Source organism: Gymnoscopelus microlampas (assembly GCF_963454915.1).
Source record: "Gymnoscopelus microlampas genome assembly, chromosome: 7".
NCBI classification, from domain to species: domain Eukaryota; kingdom Metazoa; phylum Chordata; class Actinopteri; order Myctophiformes; family Myctophidae; genus Gymnoscopelus; species Gymnoscopelus microlampas.
The window spans coordinates 48,337,915-48,357,115 of NC_139944.1; the positions used below are offsets into that span (position 1 = coordinate 48,337,915).

The window sequence follows — 19,201 nt, forward strand, 5'->3', positions numbered from 1 at the left end:
TTCTAGGTACTCAAAGTCGCTTGACGGAAACAAAATAAGAACAACTCTATTAGGAAAAACTAGTTAAAAAGGTTAAAAACAAAACTACAAAAGAAAGGTAAACAAAGGGGTGTTGGGATTCATGTAGGGAATGCAAAGGGGTGTTGGGATTCATGTAGGGAATGCAAAGGGGTGTTGGGATTCATGTAGGGAATGCAAAGGGGTGTTGGGATTCATGTAGGGAATGCAAAGGGGTGTTGGGATTCATGTAGGGAATGCAAGTCTGAAAAGATGGGTTTTGAGTGTGGTTTTAAACGTGGTGAGGGTGGGGGCAGCACTGATGTGAGCTGGGACTGAGTTCCACAGTGAGGGGGGGGGGGGGGGGGGGGCACCGAGAAGGCCCAGTCACCCCTGCAGGTCCGCTTATTTGTCCAGGAGGTTGGCAATTGGCATCACCCGAACCTGAGGGAGCGGGAGGGGGCGTGGCGTGGCGTTGGATGAATAAATAAGCCTAAACAGGCTGGTGAGGAAGGCCACTCCCACCCCCTCCACATGGAGATTGAAGAGTGAGTTAGCGATAGGAAGGACTTATTCCTCTACCCCAAGATAAGGCTGGAGGGGGGGCTTCGTCGTCAGTCCTTTGTGCCGTTTGCCATGATAATGTATAATGAGGGACGCAAAGGGCTACGGTAACTGACTCTCTGTGACTTAGTAGCATTAAGACAATGTGTGAGTATCGTGACATACAATCTGTTGTCAACTTGTCACCCATAACGTCTGTGGTCTGTGCTGATGATGCCATCATAACTATGGGCTTACCGTGCTACAATTATCTACGGTATCTATCTATATATCTATCTATCTATCTATACGGTATCTATCTATCGACGGTATCCATCTATCTATCTATCTCAGGGGTCTTCAAGGTTTTTCAGGCCAAGGACCCCTTAGCTGAGATGAAGCAGGGACCCCCATACCACATATTGTATAAAATTGTGTTGCAGATTAAACTTTTGTTTGGCAGCACTATCATCAATGTTGTACAAATTCTTGTTTGTTTTTTATACATAAGCTTCTCTATTAATTCATGTTAATGTGTAATTATCAGACATTTAACCACTTAAACCCTCAATAGTTATTAAACTTGACCTTTGGCTCTGTACTTGGTTTGCTCCTTTTCCCCCCTCTACACCATCCACATTGCTGAAAATAGCCGATCTACGTTGTGAGCTACGTTGTCGGCAATTTTTGGCTAAAGTTCCCCTCAGAATAGGGATGCTAGGGTTCAAGTGGTTAATGTAAAAACAAATTAAAGAAACAAGGTTCCTATCACACAAAGATTTGGCGGCCCCCCTGCAGTAACTCTGAGGACCCCCTAGGGGTCCCGGACCCCGTGCTGAAGACCCCTGATCTATCTCATCTCCTGCCATGCTGAAGTCTGGTCTTTTGGTCAATATTTCAACACAACACACACATTTTGAGCCCTCCTCCTGGGCAAGGACATTGGGCTCTCTCTTCTAGGCAATGAAGTGAGTGAGTGTTTAGTGAAGTTTAGCCATGTCTAGGGAGAGGAGTGTTGTGCTGCTGTGGGGCTGTGTCTGCCTCTGGCTTCTCAGCCAGGCCCAAGGAGCTTTGGTTATCTCCCGCAATGATGCTGCCAGACAGGTAACATCACTGCTTCTCTTCTCTTTTTACTATTTTTTAAAGCAAACATTTGTAACTAAAATCTTTGCTTCTGGGGATTCTACAAATGTCATGTTGCTATAATATCAATAGTTAAAGGGTAAGACCACTTTGGTAGAGGTTTGGGTTGTGTAGTTACCTTGCCATGATGTAACTCCAAAGATGGACAAGAAATCAAAAATGATTGCTCCATTGATTAGAAATTGATAATTCAAAATATGCTCCTCATTGACTTACATTGTACAGTAAAACAGCTCTCAAAAGTCACTCTTTTAGCACATAAATGAACCCAAACATAGCTGATTCAGACAATATAGAGCATCACCAAACCCAGTACTGTTTGTTTTTTTAATAAAAATGTCAACTTCCTGTTACTATTTGAAGATCTGGATCCGGATCCGCCGATCCAGTCCGGGTTTTCTACTTATTAAAAATGGCAAAATCAACAGGAAGTTGACATTTTTATTTAAAAAAAAACAGTACTGGGTTTGGTGATGTTCTATATTGTCTGAATCAACGTTGTTTGCGTTCGTTTTTGTGCTAAAAGAATGACTTTGAGAGCAGTTTTACCGTACAATGTAAGTCAATGAGGAGCATATTTTGAATTATCAATTTCTAATCAATGGAGCAATTATTTTTTATTTCTTGCCCACCTTTGGAGTTACATCATGGCAAGGTAACTACACAACCCAAACCTCTACCAAAGTGGTCTTACCCTTTAATAATATGCCTCAGAGCTTATCAATTCCTTATCAATGCCGCATGTTTTTCTGACAGTTGCAACTTGCTCATTGCAAAACAATGATGTTGTGTCTACGTTACGTGGCTTAAAAGGAAAAGATGAGGAGAATTTGTATTATTCTTACATATTCTTCTACATGTTTTAATCTAACTAAGTAGACATGCATGCTTTTATCTATTGTTTGACACTCTGAGACTGTCAGACTCAGAGATAAGTATAAAAGTGCGCTCCTCTGAGCACAGAACTCTGCCAGACCTGGTTGCCTACTGTATATATACCAATTACAATTACCATCAAATTTCAACACATTTTCATCACATTTAGAGGCTCTCAGTTTTGGAGCTCTCTAGATGCGTCACTTAAGTCATCACTATCCTTGCCAATATTTAAGAAACATCTAAAACAATATCTAATTTCTTCCTCACTGTAGTCCATCCACATTACTTCTGATGTGTAATCTTAAAATATATGTTTTTTTTTGGTCTTTTTCTTCTTTTGTGCAGTTTGTGATTTTATGTCTTTATTGCACTGCTTCTAAACTTGTATTATTTTGTATTGTTCTTATGGAACTTTTAATCTCTCAGTTATTTAATGACCCTGTGCTAAATAAACTAAACTAAACTAAACTAAACTAAACCAGGTTTCTCCAAAACAGTGACCTTTGTTGTATTTGTACTTTGTACTCAGTGTGGAACTTTTTCCACACTGAAAATTGAACAGGAATCAATAAGGGAATCAATCAATCAATCAATCAAAGAATTAGACCCATAGGCAGAATCGCTATTGGCATATCATATCAATACAATCTTTTCATTTCCCATTCCTATGGTCATCTGTCTAACTGGACTATCCAACATTATGCAGGCCTCATCTCATTAGAGCTTTTTACTTTAAAATTCATCCTCCTCTTACTGTATGTTACATTCTGTCTTAAATGTTCTGAATCTGTACACATGTTAAATGTGTACAGATTCTGATTGAGATTTTACTTAATCGAGACTACATTTTGTTATTGTGTTAATAACTCAACTTTTTCTGTGAATTCCAGGAGACGCAGGATGCCCCAAGGTTACTTAAGGTATCCGTTTACAAAATACATATTTTAATTTAAAGGTACTACATGTAAATACTAAATTATTTACAGTACTTGAATAGGTCATTGAAAAGGCCTGATTCAGTCTAAAAGTTTGAGCTATAATCATAGTGCCTTAATCATACTGTAGTATCCCCCACTTAATTACTAACATTATGATTACAACAATAATTTATCTCCATTTCTTTGCAGAAAAGAAGTACAAACAACGCAGAGGTAAGATACAATATCCCTTTTCTCAGTCTGTTAAGAAAGGAAAAATAAAACTGTAGAGTGTCCTTCAGCCTGACTCTCCCAAATCACACTGGAATTACTGATTATTATTATTGATGTTTTTTATGTGAGAAAAATGCCAATACCTTTTCTTTGAGCAAAACATTAGAGGCAGCCATGAGAGAGAATCAATAGAGTTGATGAGGAACAACAACAAGAATGGATTCTCATACGAAATGATATACAAAATTACATTAGGACCACAATGGACACAAGTCCCCTGGACTTTATTGTGTTATCCTTTTAGCCTAAATGTCTGACTGTACCTCTTGCTGTTTCTAAAGTCTATAAAGTATAAAGTATCATCGTTTAGTCTTTGTCTCCAATTATTATTATTCTTTTCCCCACTCCATGCCTCCCAAACCCCTCCCTCTCCCCCTCTCTCCCTCTCTCACACACAAACACACACACACACACACACACACACACACACACACACACACACACACACACACACACACACACACAGGTGGAGGTGTTAAGTGTTACAGTGGACTGTACCGTAGCATCTCGTTTCGCTCACACCGTCATGACCTCCACTGCTCTGAACAAGGCCAACTCCTCACAGGAGATCTTCTTTGAGGTGGAGCTTCCCAAGACTGCCTTCATCACCAACTTCAGCATGTCAGTGCCATCTCTCTGTCTCTTCTTACTGTGTGTGCGCTCGCTATGCATGGCTGCCTCTGTATCTCCCTATACATTTTCACCACAATGTTCCAAAGCACATTTGCCTGTTTTTGCAGTTTAAAAATCACAGCTATAGTGAACAATCAAATGCACAGTACAGTACTGTATGTACTACCACATACAGTATATGGTAGTACATACCACATACTTGTGGAAAGCACTTGTGTGCTTTCTAACTCTTCCCAGTTGCTTTTCAGGGAAATTGATAATCAGATGTATGCTGGAGAGATCAAAGAGAAGGTGAAAGCCAAGAAGCAGTATGATAAAGCTGTCTCATCAGGACAGACTGCTGGACTGGTCAAGTAAGTCAGAGCGTGGTCAATGGGAAACAGTTTAAATAGATATACAACAGTACTACAAATAATACGATATGTTATGCATATTCCCTATCGTTCCTTTGTTCATCCTTTTTTGTTCTAGGGCCTCTGGAAGAAAAATGGAGAAGTTCTCTGTGTCAGTGAACATTGCTGCCAATAGCAACGTGAAATTCATTCTGACCTATGAGGAGCTTCTTAACAGGAAACTAGGCCAGTATGAGATTCTGACCCGGGTCAAACCCAAGCAGCTTGTCCGCAACTTTCAGGTGGATCTCCATGCATGCAGTATATGTTCACATCCCACACTGCTTAATGAAAGACTCATCTCACTGTGTGTATGTGTGTGTCTAACTTTGCGCAGATTGTGGCAGATATCTATGAGCCACAGGGTATTGCACATGTTGATGCCTATGGAACCTTCTTATCCAATGAGCTGCTGCCTCTGGTGGAGAAAACCGTCACAGACAAAAAGGTAGAGGGTTCAAAATGGCTCTTTAATTAATTAATTGTCAAACCTGTGTCAAGGTTCTTCAGAAAGCTCGTTTCGTTCAACTTCATCTTTTTCTTCCCTAAAATGTAACTATAACTTAAATAAACTATAAATCCAATCCAAGGTATAGGCTACAATAGTTTTGTAGAAGGAAAGTGTAATGTGGGAAACTCAGTATTGACAAACTACCCCGATGACAACCAGAGCATGCAGGCCTCACACATGGAGGTTGTTTCTTAACCCTGTAATATAAAATAAAGGCATTTTAACCATCTTTTCCACAAAACTACAGTATGCCTTGGATGTATTGAAGGAAACTTGCTGTTTATACTCTCGCTCGAGAAGAAATAGTTTATTCCACCGACCAGTCCTTGTCCGCAGCACACTAGAACCAGCCACATAGCACCTATAGACCACCCAGCAGTGCTTCTACCTCTTTTCTACACATGTCAGATGTAAGTTTGCGCTAAGTGAATGTATTGCATTGCTTCTTTCAGGCACACATCTCCTTCTCACCGACACCGGAGCAGCAGAGGAAGTGTCCAGACTGTGAGGGAACTCTGATCGATGGAGATTTCATCATCAAGTACGATGTGAATCGAGCCACAAACCTAGGAGACGTTCAGGTCAGCTGTCAACAAATACAACAGTTTAACCTCGGAATCTGTCTGCAAACAATTGAATAGAGACTCACTTTGAAACTGTTTTACTCTGATCACATACTGTAAGTTGACTGAAATGAAAATTCCTAATTAACATAATAAACATTCCTAATGCAAAGCATTGTCCTGAAACCCTAAAGCAGCAAAGCTTTTGCTGCCCAAAAAAAGTTAATTGATGGTCGTGTATAGTTTCTGTCCTCTCCCTCTGCCACTAGTACAATATATTCTGTTCTTCTTTTTTCCCCTCAGATTGTGAATGGATACTTCGTCCACTTCTTTGCACCTCCTGACTTACCCAGAGTTCCAAAGAATGTGGTGTTTGTGATTGACATTAGTGGATCCATGCATGAGCCTAAAATGAGGCAGGTGAGAAAGTGTAAAGTATGTGAGACAGTGAGTGTGTGAGAGAAAAATGTATGGAAATGATGTACAGTATTCAGGGACGTGCACAGATAGACTCTAGGTGGTGCTGGAGCCCCTGCCCTTTGCCCTCTTGACCAGAAGTGCCCTTTTGAAAAAAGGGCACACAGTTTACAGCAGGGGTCTTCAACAGGGGGTCCGGGACCCCTAGGGGGTCCTCAGAGTTACTACAGGGGGTCCGCCAAATCTTTATGTGATTATGATTTTTCTTTTTACCATAACCACTCGAAACCTAGCATCCCTTTTCTGAGGAGAACTTTACGCGAGGCGTTGTGGGCTTGTAGATCTGCTATTTTTGGCAAAGAGGTATAGGTGTAGAGGGAAAAAAGAGCAGACCAAGTAAACAAAAAAAAAAGTATAATTTACTTGAGCACCTGCCCCTCAAAATGTCTGTGCACGCCACTGGAGACAGCAAGTGTGTGAGAGAAAAATGTATGGAAATGATGTACAGTATTTTATGTGGGCTATTCTATATGTACATGTTTATGCATGACCTCTGATCTTGTTACCCTATGCAGACACGCGAGGCATTGATTGCCATCCTCCAGGACCTGCATGAGGACGACTACTTTGCGATCATCCTGTTTGATGATAGGGTTACGTACTGGAAAGACTCTCTTGTTCAGGCCAGCAAGGAAAATGTGGCGGAAGCCCTGACATTCGCCAGAGGGATACGCAAACGTGGATGTAAGCAGCAGGATAAGTCACGTTGTGGACGCTGCACAACGACTCCCACAGATTGATCAGGGTTTGGAAGAATAGCATAAAAACGATAGATATACACATAGATACTGCTGCTGCTGCTGCTGCTGCTCATCTGCAGGAGGTCTAACCACAATTAAGCAGTCAACAGTGACAAGATTACACAAGTGTATAATCAACTAAAATTGGGAGAAAAATTGGAAATAATTGGCAAAAATAAGTCACATCTTTTTTCACTTCCTGGATAATGGTTGAAATCAAAGAACTAGATGAACTTGAATATCATTGCACACAGCTGACTGTGTGTATTTCCCTTTCCAGGGACCGATATCAATCATGGAGCACTGGCTGCGGTAAACATGCTGTTAAAAGACAGGAAAGACAACAAACTCCCAGAAAGGAGTTTTGACATGATTATCTTCATGACTGATGGAATGCCAAGCAGCGGTGAGCTGAACTTTTGAAATATAATGCAATTAAAGTAATCCTGAAGACTAATCCTGAAGCAAAACTTCTGGATTAGCCCTGCCACTAGGGGTGTAACTACACACAACACGTCCTACTATAATCACAGCTGTACTATAGAATCTGTCTGTGTCCCAATATTTCATATAGGATATAAGCTGTTTATTAGCCTTTTTGGCAAGTTTGTGCAGAGTTATGGCATGCGCATCCCCGGAATACTGCACATGCAATAGTTGGGGCGCATAGAATGCATCCCTGTGTATAGTATATTTATTTACTGAACTGTTTGGTATAGGCCTTATACCAAATGGGCCCTTACGGGTCTGTAACACATTTGTTTTTATTTGGGACCCAGTGTTAATTTAACTTTGAGAGTGTACACATGTACAAAATGTGTACACTCTCAGAGTTACAGACCCCTAAGTGTCCATTTGGACCCCCTGGTGGTCCCCGGACCCAACGCTGAGAACATAATATACAATATGTGCATGCAGGAATTACGGACCTCCCAACGATCCAAGGAAATGTCCGCAAAGCAATTGACGGCAAAATGTCTCTCTTCTGTCTGGGATTTGGAAATGATGTGGATTACGCCTTTCTGGATGTGATGGCCCAACAAAACCAGGGACTGGCCCGCAGAATCTACGAGGCCTCAGATGCGACCTCGCAACTCCAGGTGCAGTAAGGGAGGGTGGGATATAGGGTTTATATTATTTATGTTAGGACATGTAAAGACTAAAGCTGGTATGTCAGTCATTTAAGCCAGTGGTTTTCAACCAGTGGTCCTGGGACCACCAGTGGTCCTTGAGGTAGTTCCAGGTGGTCCCCAGCTAAATGATAGATAGGAACCAAATGGACCCTTATGGATCTGTAACTCTGAGAGTTAAATTAACATTGATTTTATAATAAAAAGTGGGGTCCCAGAGATAGAAATGCCATTAAATGGGGGTCTGTAGCCTAATAATGCATGTTAAACTGGGGGTCCTTGAAATTAAAATTGTTGAAAATCACTGCTAGAGCCGTAAAAATCGTCTCTTATTGGGGGTCCCTGGAATAACTTTTCAAGTGGGGGTCCCTGGGCTAATGTGTGTCAATTTGGGGGTCCTTGACGCAAAAAAAGGTTGAAAACCACTGATTTAAGCGGATGTTACACACACAACATACATGTAGTGAGGTGCAGAATTCTGGATAAATACTACTAACAAAATAAAATAAATGAAATCACACACGCCAGTGCAAGATGCTGACTGAATTTAGTAGCTCAACGGTCTCAGTGACACCTCATGGGTCTCAACAATACCATGATGAAGGCATTGGCCAATATTTCAGTTGACCCATTTGAGCCCAGATGAGGGTATTGGTGTGTGAATTCTTTGCTTTGCTTACTAGTTGCTAGTAAGCTAACTAACTCTTGCTGTTTTAAATAAGCTTCAAATCAATTCATCCTCAAGTAACCTAGTTTATACCATCTCATACTTTTTTTCATACGTTTTTTTCCCTTGGAAAGGTAGTTGCTACAATTAACAGCCTCATGAGTAGGAATAGCATGTTTGAGGAATTTCAGTCGGGTTTCAGGGAAAAGAAAGTACAGACTGGCCTCCTCAAAGTCACCAATGACACAAATGTACGTTGTGTTCACCAATGACCTCCTTTGAACAGCAGTCTCTGAGGTTATTTCATTTATCTTAGCTCTCATTGCTCATTACAAGCCTCTCCTTAGAATGTGGATAGTTGTTTCTGTTTGGAAAAGTTATATGTAAATAAAGCGTATTCATTATATAATTATTATTATTATTAATATTTTCCCAGGGTTTCTATGAGGAGGTGGCCAGTACTCTACTCTTAGACGTGGACTTGCGTTACCCTGACAACACCGTGGATTCGCTGACCACCAACCAATTCACTCAGCTGTTCAATGGCTCAGAGATTGTGGTGGCCGGACGACTGGGTGACAATGACATCGATAACTTCATGGTGGAAGTGTTCGCCAAGGGGGTGAGACAGAGGAGTAACTGTAGTCTCTTTATCTGAGGAAGTACAGTATCGCTCACCCATTTACTCCCATGACACCCATTAGTCTGCATGAAACAATGGTCTTGGTTTATGTCTTTTAGTTGAAAAGTGTTAAACAGCTGTTTATTCTCTTCTCTTTCTCTAGTCTGTTGAGGACTTTCAAGTGCACGGGCAGGCGACCGCTGTAGATTGGAACGTTATCTACCCAGAGAAGGAGTACATCTTTGGGGACTTCACAGAGCGTATGTGGGCCTACATGACCATACAACAGCTACTGGAGCAGAGGTCTGTTCCAATCATCTCAAGCTTTTCTGTCAAGACATTGAGACTGAGAGTTAGAAAAAACGCGATTACGCATACTTTTCAACTTTCCGCATATTTTGCAACTTCGCACAATTTCACTGCATAAAATCACATACAAACCCAGCATATTTCATTGCAAAATCTAGGATTTTTGCCCGCATAATCAAGGGTCTAGATAGTTTCTTATAGTGTAGGAAGTCTATGATGAATAGATACTGTTGAATAAAAAATATCAACCTTTTTTCCCCCCCAGTAAGACTGGTACAGCAGAGGAAAAAAGCAACGCCACAGCCAAGGCTCTTGAGATGTCCCTGCAGTACAATTTTGTCACTCCACTGACCTCCATGGTGGTCACCAAGCCTCAGACTGAGGATGGAGAGAGTGATTTCCTCATCGCTGACAAACTGACTGAGGGTAGGGAAGATGGAACGGGAAGAACACTTCAATGTGGTCTTGTCTCCATCATTACGCAAGCACCATTAAAGCTGCTAAATACATTGTCATCTTCTAATATCTTTTCACTATTTATTTTCTACAGAGCAACGACAAAAGGCAGAGAGACTAGGAGGTAAAACATTCAATTTCCACCCAACAGCATAAGAAAGGTTTCTGCTTCCAATGGATTCATTTTCTCTTTTTTTAAAATCTGGATGCTATTTTGTGTATAACCAGGTGTATCAACAACATCATATCAACATCATATGACGAGCATGGCATCAAGAACATCATATCGAGATCCTGCTCCCACATATTTCGGTAAATACCCAAGTGCTAGCATAATATGCTCAAAGTCCAGCTGCCAATACCTGAAGCTGAGCTAAATATATTATATTTAGCTCAGCTTCAGGTATTGGCAGCTGGACTTTGAGTGTCCAAGTGTTAACTGAGCTCTCACCTTGATAATGTCCTTTCAGTGGATGGAGATCCTCATTTCATGATAGAGCTTCCAAAGAGAGATGATGCACTGTGCTTCAATATCAACGACACACCAGGCACCATCTTCAACCTGGTTAGAGACACAACCACAGGTGATTAAAACACTGCAGTGGACAACAACATCTGATTATTATTCTGACATTCATTTTGGTTTTAGGCTTAAAGGTTTAGTGACATGCTGGTTTACAAAACGTTAAAAGTCTTTATCATGGTCCTTCAAACGTGTATTAAAAGGGTTTAACTGAAAAATCCACTCCAGTGAGTCATGGCAGGTTTTTTTCTCTCTGTATTCTGAAGCCTTTTCAGCTGCAATGGAAAAAAAAACTATTTGCCTGCGGGTGTCACTGTTGAGGGATTTTGGCTGTCAATCATCGCCTCCGAACTCACACTTTTCTGTGCCTAATTATTCAGAAAACCCCAGACCACAGAAAATCCACTGAATGTTCAAAGTTCTGTTTTTTGGGGTGTAATTGAGAAACAAATTGAAACCTAAAAATATATATATATATATATATATAATTTATGTCATGAAACCTTTAACCTTTGGAAATAATATTGACCTAGATTTGAATACTCATCACTAGATTTGGAGTGAGTTAAAGTTTCATGTTTACATGTAATAGTTTTAATCTGTAGTTTTGTGAGTGACTGAATCCAGTTTTGCTTCCTTTAATAGGCATTTTAGTTAACGGTCAGACTATTGGAGATAAGAAGGTTGCCCCCGATGGTAAAATCAACAGCTACTTTGGACGTTTCGGCATCATTCACAAGACCCTCGGGGTGAGACTGGAGGTGACCACTGAAGACATCTCTGTGTTACATGATGGAAAACGTGTCAAGTTACTGTGGTCTGATAAAGCTGCCCTCAAAGGACCCAAGTAAGTTATTGGTATAACTTAGACTTAAAGTATCTTCTGACTCAATGAGAGGACAATACAAGTAGACAAAATGATATTTATAGGTAAGACTGAATCCCTGCTGCCCACCCTTAGAGGGTACATCTATGACCATTCCTTTCTCCCCTGCTTCCATCCCTCCCCTCTCCTTCGACTCTTCCATCCCTCCCCACTGCCTCCTCCTCCCATTCTCCTCACCACCTCTGTTCTCTCTGCCCTGGCGCCTCCTTTCCACCACCAGTATGGATCTTCTCTTGACCAAAGACGGCACCCTGATGGTCAGTCTAAAAGATTCTGTGACGTTTGTGGTCCTGCTACACCGGGTCTGGAAGAGCCACCCATACCACCAAGACTACCTGGGCTTCTACACCCTGGACAACCATCTTCTCTCCCCATCTGTTCACGGCCTGCTAGGTACAGAACCACACACTAGGGGGCAGCACTAGGACAGGATAGAATCTCAGATGTACTGTACAATATATGTTCTACCCCCTCCCATATCATGACTAAGATATGTTTTTGCTGTCAAATCACTTTACCACCTTTTGATGTACAGTAATCGTGACGTTAAGTTGTTTTTCTACTCTTATTCATGTTGAAATATGGCATTATATGCACTGCAGTATACATTATCACACTAATGTTAATGTGCATAACTTAAGGAATCAAGTAAACATTACCAAAACGCTTTTGGGTGCTTAAATCTTTTACATGGGTTAGGGTTAACGTGCCAATGTATTTTCAGTGCAGACTAATAGAGAATAAACCAGAAGTCCAGAATGATTCCCTTTTGAATAAATGACAATGGTGGGCTGTCCTCCAGGTCAGTTTTACCATGGGGTTGAGTTTGAGGTGGGAGATCTGCGTCCAGGAGAGGTCCCTGAAAAACCTGATGCCACCATGTATGTGAAGGGACAGGAGCTCAATGTGACCAGGTACACATGACTGTCTCATCCTATAGGCTGAATGAATATGTCTAGATCTGGTACAGTTAAAAGAGTGTGTTTGTCTTTGTCTTTCAATGCACTGTACAGGTTTTTATACATTTGAGTCGATATGTCTCTTTCTCATTGGTCCACAGAGGCTGGCAGAAGGACTATAGGAATGATGTGAAGAATGGAGTAAATATTCCCTGCTGGTTCATTCATAGTAATGGAACAGGCCTCATAGATGGAGATGCCTCAGATTACATTGTGTCTGGCCTGTTTAAGACTTACTGAATACAGATAATAGGTAATAGTGGCAATGACAGGACTCACCGGGTTCCAACTTAGTATAACAAATGTTCATGATTATCAATTTAAACACTCATTACCTAAACTGTAATAGTATTTGTACCATCAACCTTTGTTCAAAGTCTCGCAGTGACATCAATGTAAAGTGAACTGTAAATAATAGTTTTTGAAACAGAATGGTTAGAGTCTGGTGATACCAAATAAAAATGTCAGCAATAAAAAGCAATTTGTACATCTTTATTTATGTTGGCATTGATGAATTGTTATTTCAGGCAATCAATCCACTCTAATATTCAATCAGTACCAATAACCGTTGTTTAGCATGAATATATATCCATATCTATAATGCATCTCTATACAGTATCTTACGGATGGGCAGATTTTCATTAAACTGGGTGGGAATAATGAATAGGTTTCCCCGAAGAGATGATTGACTTTTAGGTCAAAAAGGTCAAAGCTCAAGGTCAAAATCAAGAACAGATGGGATGATTTTCATGAAACTTGGTGGGAAGAGATGAATAACTTTTGGATTCAGTTCACAATCAAGCTCAAGGTCAACAAGATCGTGAAAATGTAGGGTAAACACAGGTCCCCGACCCCTGCCGCAGGCCTGGATGTGGTCAGTGGTCACACCATCTGCACCCCCTAGAAGATTCATATTCTAACACCTAACCACTATACTACCAGGAAGGAATTGTACTAAATTGGTGATGACGTTGTGGAGTTCATGACCTTACATGAAGCATCTGCACTGTGTGTCTATAGGCACAAGGGCAACTACCAGAGGGGACTGTAATTGTAACATACATGCCTAGTACGTTTGAACTGTCTTTTGTACTTATGCTTAATTGTATTGTTTTGTATTGATAGCTATTATAAATAGACCACCACTGATAACCTGCTCAAGGAGTACAGATGGTAATTGGCTCTTAGCTAACTCTTGACACATTTACATTGATGTGAAAACTGAAATGTTGATTAATGTGCATTGTCACACACACACACACACACACACACACGCACGCGCACGCGCTAATATAAATGGAAAGTGAATGGTAAAATGTGTGTATTTTGCTTTCTTAAAACATAACTGGAATTAAAAACAAATCCAGTGTGTGTTTTTTGCAATATTGACAATAATAATTGACATTAGTGAGTGCACTTTGCAGTTTACACAGTAGCCTATGCCTTTCCCCCACAGTGGACATTGATACTCTCTCATCAGCACTGCTTTTTGTAGATGCACTAATGTTAAAGTGCATTTGAGGACAAACTTGGCACAACTTGGGCTAAGCAATGAAGTGAGTGAGTGTTTAGTGGAGTTTAGTCATGTCTAGGGTGAGGAGTGTCGTGCTGCTGTGGAGCTGTGTCTGCCTCTGGCTTCTCAGCCAGGCCCAAGGAGCTTTGGTTATCTCCCGCAATGATGCTGTCATACAGGTAACATCACTGCTTCTCTTTCTGCTATGTAGTTGAATTTATAATAATAATAATAATAATAATAATAATAAATGTAATTCATAATGCAACAGCACAACAAATGTAAATGCAATTAATGTAGTTCAGTACTCAGTTTTCAGTCAACCTGTGGTTCCTTTTTGAACTGTGGGAATCAAGTACTTTAGTCCTCTTTTATGGCCCACATGTGTTCCATGTAGGGATGGGAATCACAAACCCTAAGAATTAGAAAATCCTAATAGTTAACTCAGAGAATCAACACTGTATGCTGCTCATCAATTCCTTTTACCAATGCCAGCATGTTTTTCTGAGTTTTGCTCTTTGCAAAACAATGATGTTATGTGTCTACTGTCTACGCAGCTGAAAAGGAAAAGATAAGGAGACATTTTATCATTCTTGTTTTAGGATTACATCATTCGTGGAGTGCAGCCATCAGCTGCTAAGCTTCTACTTTTGTGGCGCCCCCTATGGGCAGATGATTGGATGTTTGTGATACATGGCATTGTTTGTAAGAAATTGGCCCTGCCAACACATTTCCTAAGGCAATTATAGGCAAATGATATGAAGTATCAAAACCCTGTTTGACGGTCATTGTCAAATGACTCACAAGACCATTTGTGCGTGCCAGATGTGGTGGAAAACAAATTATTTTCTTGATACTATTTTATTTATATCAATGCCATCTGTCTAACTGGACTGTTCAATATCCATATATTATATAATATTATATATTATACATGCCTCATCTCATCACAGCTTTTTGCTCTTATTTTACACTATACTGTGTAAAACTCTTAACTATAGCCTACTGTATATTTTATCATTTCTCTCATCTCACTTCTCTCATCTTATTTCACTGCATAGATCTTTACAGATTTTCTTTTTTACATTCTCTCTCTTTCTCTCCTCTATATGCACGAATAGAGTATGTGAGTGACTTGCATCTGTGTGCAGCCTCTATTTTAATTCACCTTTCTATGTGAATTCCAGGAGACACAGGATGCCACCAGGTTACTTAAGGTATAGCTGAAATGAAATTGTTGGAATAACTACTTCATGATGTTGGAAATTCACTGCTTACACATTTTGAACTTTTGACATTGCTATTAACCGTCGTTATTTCACTGTTTAGTCTGAGACAAAAAACATTTTGGTACAACTAAATACTTATTTGAATGATACTAAAATATTCACTTTACTCATTACGGGGACAGAGCTCTGCTCTGTACACGTATTGTTATTGGCAGTATTCTGTCACTACTTCTTCTTCTTCTTCTTCTTCTTCTGCCACTTTTCGCAGTTCTGGCTGAACCGCGCTGTCGCTTTTTACGAAATTCGGCCATATGGTAGATGGTCATGAAAAACGATCAAAAAATAATTCTCACAATCTTTCGTCCAAAGGTGGCACTATAGCACTCAATTGAAAATGCCAACTTTGACCAGGTACAACTCATGCCCTGTTTGACCTACAGCCATGAAACTTGGATACACATATGCGTCTCCTCATGCTGAACAACTTTCACCCTCTGACTTTTGACCTCTGACCTTTAGATCTCCCACCATTTTGAATTATATGAAAAACAGTCATTGGCTCCTAACTTCTGCATTTTTTCACTTATGGAAAATCCGTTGGAAATTTTTGTAGGCAGTGGTCCAAGGTTCAAGTGCTAAACGTTTCGTGCAGATTGCTCAAAAATCCCAGGAGGAGATAGATTTTAACTATTACAGTTTAAAGAAAATTATTCATCTGTGCCTAAAACATACATGCAGACTCACATTTCTTTGAAACTTTGCAGAAATGTACAGGGTCATTCCAAATATCACTGAAACCAATCTTACTCCAATTGGCCAAAAGGGGGCGCTATAGCAATTTTTTGAAAAGGCAGACTTTAAACAGGCATAAGTCATGCCTCGTTTGGCCGAAAGTCGTGAAACTTGCTTACACATGTGCCTTGACTCATGAGGAACACACGTATCGATTTGACCATTAAGCTCCGCCCTTAGATTTTCCGCAATTTTGAGCAGTTTGAAAAATACTTGTTTTTGCCAGTTCTGGCTTAACCATGCATACGCTTTTTACGAAACTCGGCCATATGGTAGATGCTCATGAAAAACTACCAAGAAATAATTCTCACACTCATTCGTCAAAGGGTGGCGCTATAGCACTCAATTGAAAGTGCCAACTTTGAACAGGTACAACTCATGCCCTGTTTGACCTACAACCATGAAACTTCGATACACACATGCGTCTCTTCATGCCCGACAACTTTCGTGGTCTGACTTTTGACCTCTGACCTTTAGATCTCCCACCATTTTGAATTATATGAAAAACAGTCATTGGCTCCTAACTTCTGCATTTTTTCACTTATGGAAAATCCGTTGGAAATTTTTGTAGGCAGAGGTCCAAAGTTCAAGTGGTAAACGTTTCGTGCAGATTGCTCAAAAATCCCAGGAGGAGATAGATTTTAACTATTACAGTTTTATGAAAATTATTCATCTGTGCCTAAAACATACATGCAGACTCACATTTCTTTGAAACTTTGCAGAAATGTACATGGTCATTCCAAATATCACTGAAACCAATCTTACTCCAATTGGCCAAAAGGGGGCGCTATAGCAATTTTTTGAAAAGGCAGACTTTAAACAGGCATAAGTCATGCCTCGTTTGGCCGAAAGTCGTGAAACTTGCTTACACATGTGCCTTGACTCATGAGGAACACACGTATCGATTTGACCATTAAGCTCCGCCCTTAGATTGTCCGCAATTTTGAGCAGTTTGAAAAACACTTAAACCCAGGATTTTTCAGCTATTTGCGTGAAACTGTATCATCTGTGTGATCTCCTTTTTCACAGTTACTTGTCTGTTGGGCCAATGGCGTCTCCCTTAAATGAATGCCTCACAATCTCAAGGTCGCCAGTTCAAGCCTCACTTGATGTAGACTTAATTTAAGTTGAATTGCAAACAACATGACTGTATCAATGAATACATGTGCAAATGGTAAAGATAACCTGAAATGCTTATTTGAGAGTACGTTTTTTACGTATGACATACTTCATTCTGAAAATAGCTGATCTACAATCTCACAACTTTTCATGGTTTGTGAGCTTGTAGATCGGCTACTTTCATTAGTTTTGGTTCTGAGGAGATGTACAATTTCTTCATTGGTAAATGGCTTGTGTACGAGTGATCTTAGTGTTAGTGAAACAGGGGCTTGGTTCATGAAAGAAGGCAAGAGTTTATGATCTTCAACAGACAATATCAGCCTGGACAAAGCTATAGCACTATAGGTAGTGTTGCAGCCTATTAGTCTGAAGGTTGAGAGTTCGAATCCTGTTAATGGCAGTAGGTTGAGATGTCCAATCAAACCATTATGTTTCCATCTCTCTCTCTCATCAATCTATTGTTTCCATGTCACTCTCTCTCTCTTCAATCTATTCCGTTTCCATGTCTCTCTCTCTCTCTCTATTCACTGGCCCCGTATTATCGCTGCTTGCAGCTATATTTGTCACTTGTTATTGCAGAAAAGAAGTACAAACAACATAGAGGTAAGAAACAATATCCCTTTTTTCAGTCTGTTAATGAAGAAATGAAAAATACAACTGTCATTAGACAAGCCTGACTTTCCAAATCTGAAATAACTGAATGTTTTTCATGTGAGCAAAATGCTAATACTTTTTCTTTGAGTCCAATTAGAGGCAGCTAGCTCCCTAAAGTTAGAATCTATCAAGTTTGTGAGAAAACAACAATAGTCTCTCTCTCTCTATCAGGTGGAGGTGGACAGTGTTACAGTGGACTGTACCGTAGCATCTCGTTTCGCTCACACCGTCATGACCTCCACTGCTCTGAACAAGGCCAACACCTCACAGGAGATCTTCTTTGAGGTGGAGCTGCCCAAGACCGCCTTCATCACCAACTTCAGCATGTCAGTGCCATCTCTCTGTCTCTTCTTATTGTGTGTTTAGTACCAGTGTCTGCCTCTGCATCTCCCTGACCATTTTCACCATAATGTTCCAAAGCTCGTATGCTTTTTGGAATTTTAAATGACAACTATTAGTGATAAACCTCTGTCTATTTGCTTTTCAGGGAAATTGATAATCAGATGTATGTTGGAGAGGTCAAAGAGAAGGAGAAAGCCAAGAAGCAGTATGAGAAAGCCGTCTCATCAGGACAGACAGCTGGACTGGTCAAGTAAGTCTCAGGGCATGTTACTGGGAGAGGGGTGAAATAGCTATAGCAGATGATGACACTGCCGTAGCCTCGGATACAGCAGAGAAAGGAAGGGAACTCCTACTGGCAGTAGAAATGGTGTGCAGGAAGATCGGCCTCAAGCTCAATGGCAAGAAAATAAAGTATTGACAGTTAACATGAAGGACAAAACCACTGCAACTGCCGACGGGGTGGCGCGGGAAAATGTGGAGTGTGGAAGTGTGGAAATCTGACATGGAAGAAGACCTCAAGAGGTGGCTGTTTGTAGCTACAGTGTACAGTGAAGTCAGTCCTGCTGTATGGGACCAAGACATGGACCCTCACAGCACCATTACAGGAAAGGGCCCTGGATAGAGTCTACACAAGAATGCTATGAATGGCACTAGGTCTCACATGGACGGACCACATCAGAAACTAGACTGTTTTCAAACTGTTTATACCAGTGGTTTTCAACCAGTGGTCCGGGGACTACCAGTGGTCCTTGAGGGGGTACCAGGGGGTCCCCAGCAAAATGTGTTAATAGCGTCACAATCATTTTTAACCACTTAGCTTTGGCTATTGAAAAATAGCAGATATACAAGCTCATAGTGCGGCACAGAGTGCCGCGCTATGAGCTTGTAGATCTGCTATTTTTGAAAAACCT

General features: G+C 40.6%; 1 protein-coding gene across 2 annotated transcripts in view; it reads left to right on the top strand.

Annotated features, from left to right (window-relative positions):
* The first annotated feature begins 1,511 nt into the window (after positions 1 to 1,511).
* The window catches only part of LOC311048359 (inter-alpha-trypsin inhibitor heavy chain H3-like), a 28,985-nt gene continuing 11,295 nt past the window's right edge, over positions 1,512 to 19,201 (top strand). Inside the window, exons 1-22 of one of the 2 annotated variants that reach the window (XM_084061608.1) lie at positions 1,512 to 1,644; positions 3,453 to 3,482; positions 3,690 to 3,713; positions 4,240 to 4,394; positions 4,655 to 4,759; positions 4,878 to 5,040; positions 5,136 to 5,246; positions 5,762 to 5,890; positions 6,176 to 6,292; positions 6,865 to 7,033; positions 7,370 to 7,495; positions 8,008 to 8,189; positions 9,323 to 9,508; positions 9,672 to 9,811; positions 10,083 to 10,243; positions 10,368 to 10,397; positions 10,502 to 10,585; positions 10,744 to 10,857; positions 11,442 to 11,643; positions 11,903 to 12,075; positions 12,485 to 12,596; positions 12,743 to 13,083. In XM_084061608.1, the coding sequence (XP_083917734.1) occupies positions 1,537 to 1,644; positions 3,453 to 3,482; positions 3,690 to 3,713; positions 4,240 to 4,394; positions 4,655 to 4,759; positions 4,878 to 5,040; positions 5,136 to 5,246; positions 5,762 to 5,890; positions 6,176 to 6,292; positions 6,865 to 7,033; positions 7,370 to 7,495; positions 8,008 to 8,189; positions 9,323 to 9,508; positions 9,672 to 9,811; positions 10,083 to 10,243; positions 10,368 to 10,397; positions 10,502 to 10,585; positions 10,744 to 10,857; positions 11,442 to 11,643; positions 11,903 to 12,075; positions 12,485 to 12,596; positions 12,743 to 12,881 (2,760 nt within the window). In that variant the 5' untranslated portion in view covers positions 1,512 to 1,536 and the 3' untranslated portion in view covers positions 12,882 to 13,083. Of the gene's footprint in view, positions 1,645 to 3,452; positions 3,483 to 3,689; positions 3,714 to 4,239; positions 4,395 to 4,654; positions 4,760 to 4,877; positions 5,041 to 5,135; positions 5,247 to 5,761; positions 5,891 to 6,175; positions 6,293 to 6,864; positions 7,034 to 7,369; positions 7,496 to 8,007; positions 8,190 to 9,322; positions 9,509 to 9,671; positions 9,812 to 10,082; positions 10,244 to 10,367; positions 10,398 to 10,501; positions 10,586 to 10,743; positions 10,858 to 11,441; positions 11,644 to 11,902; positions 12,076 to 12,484; positions 12,597 to 12,742; positions 13,084 to 18,119; positions 18,275 to 18,435; positions 18,541 to 19,201 lie in introns of those variants that run through there. The other variant, XM_084061607.1, reaches the window with a different exon arrangement.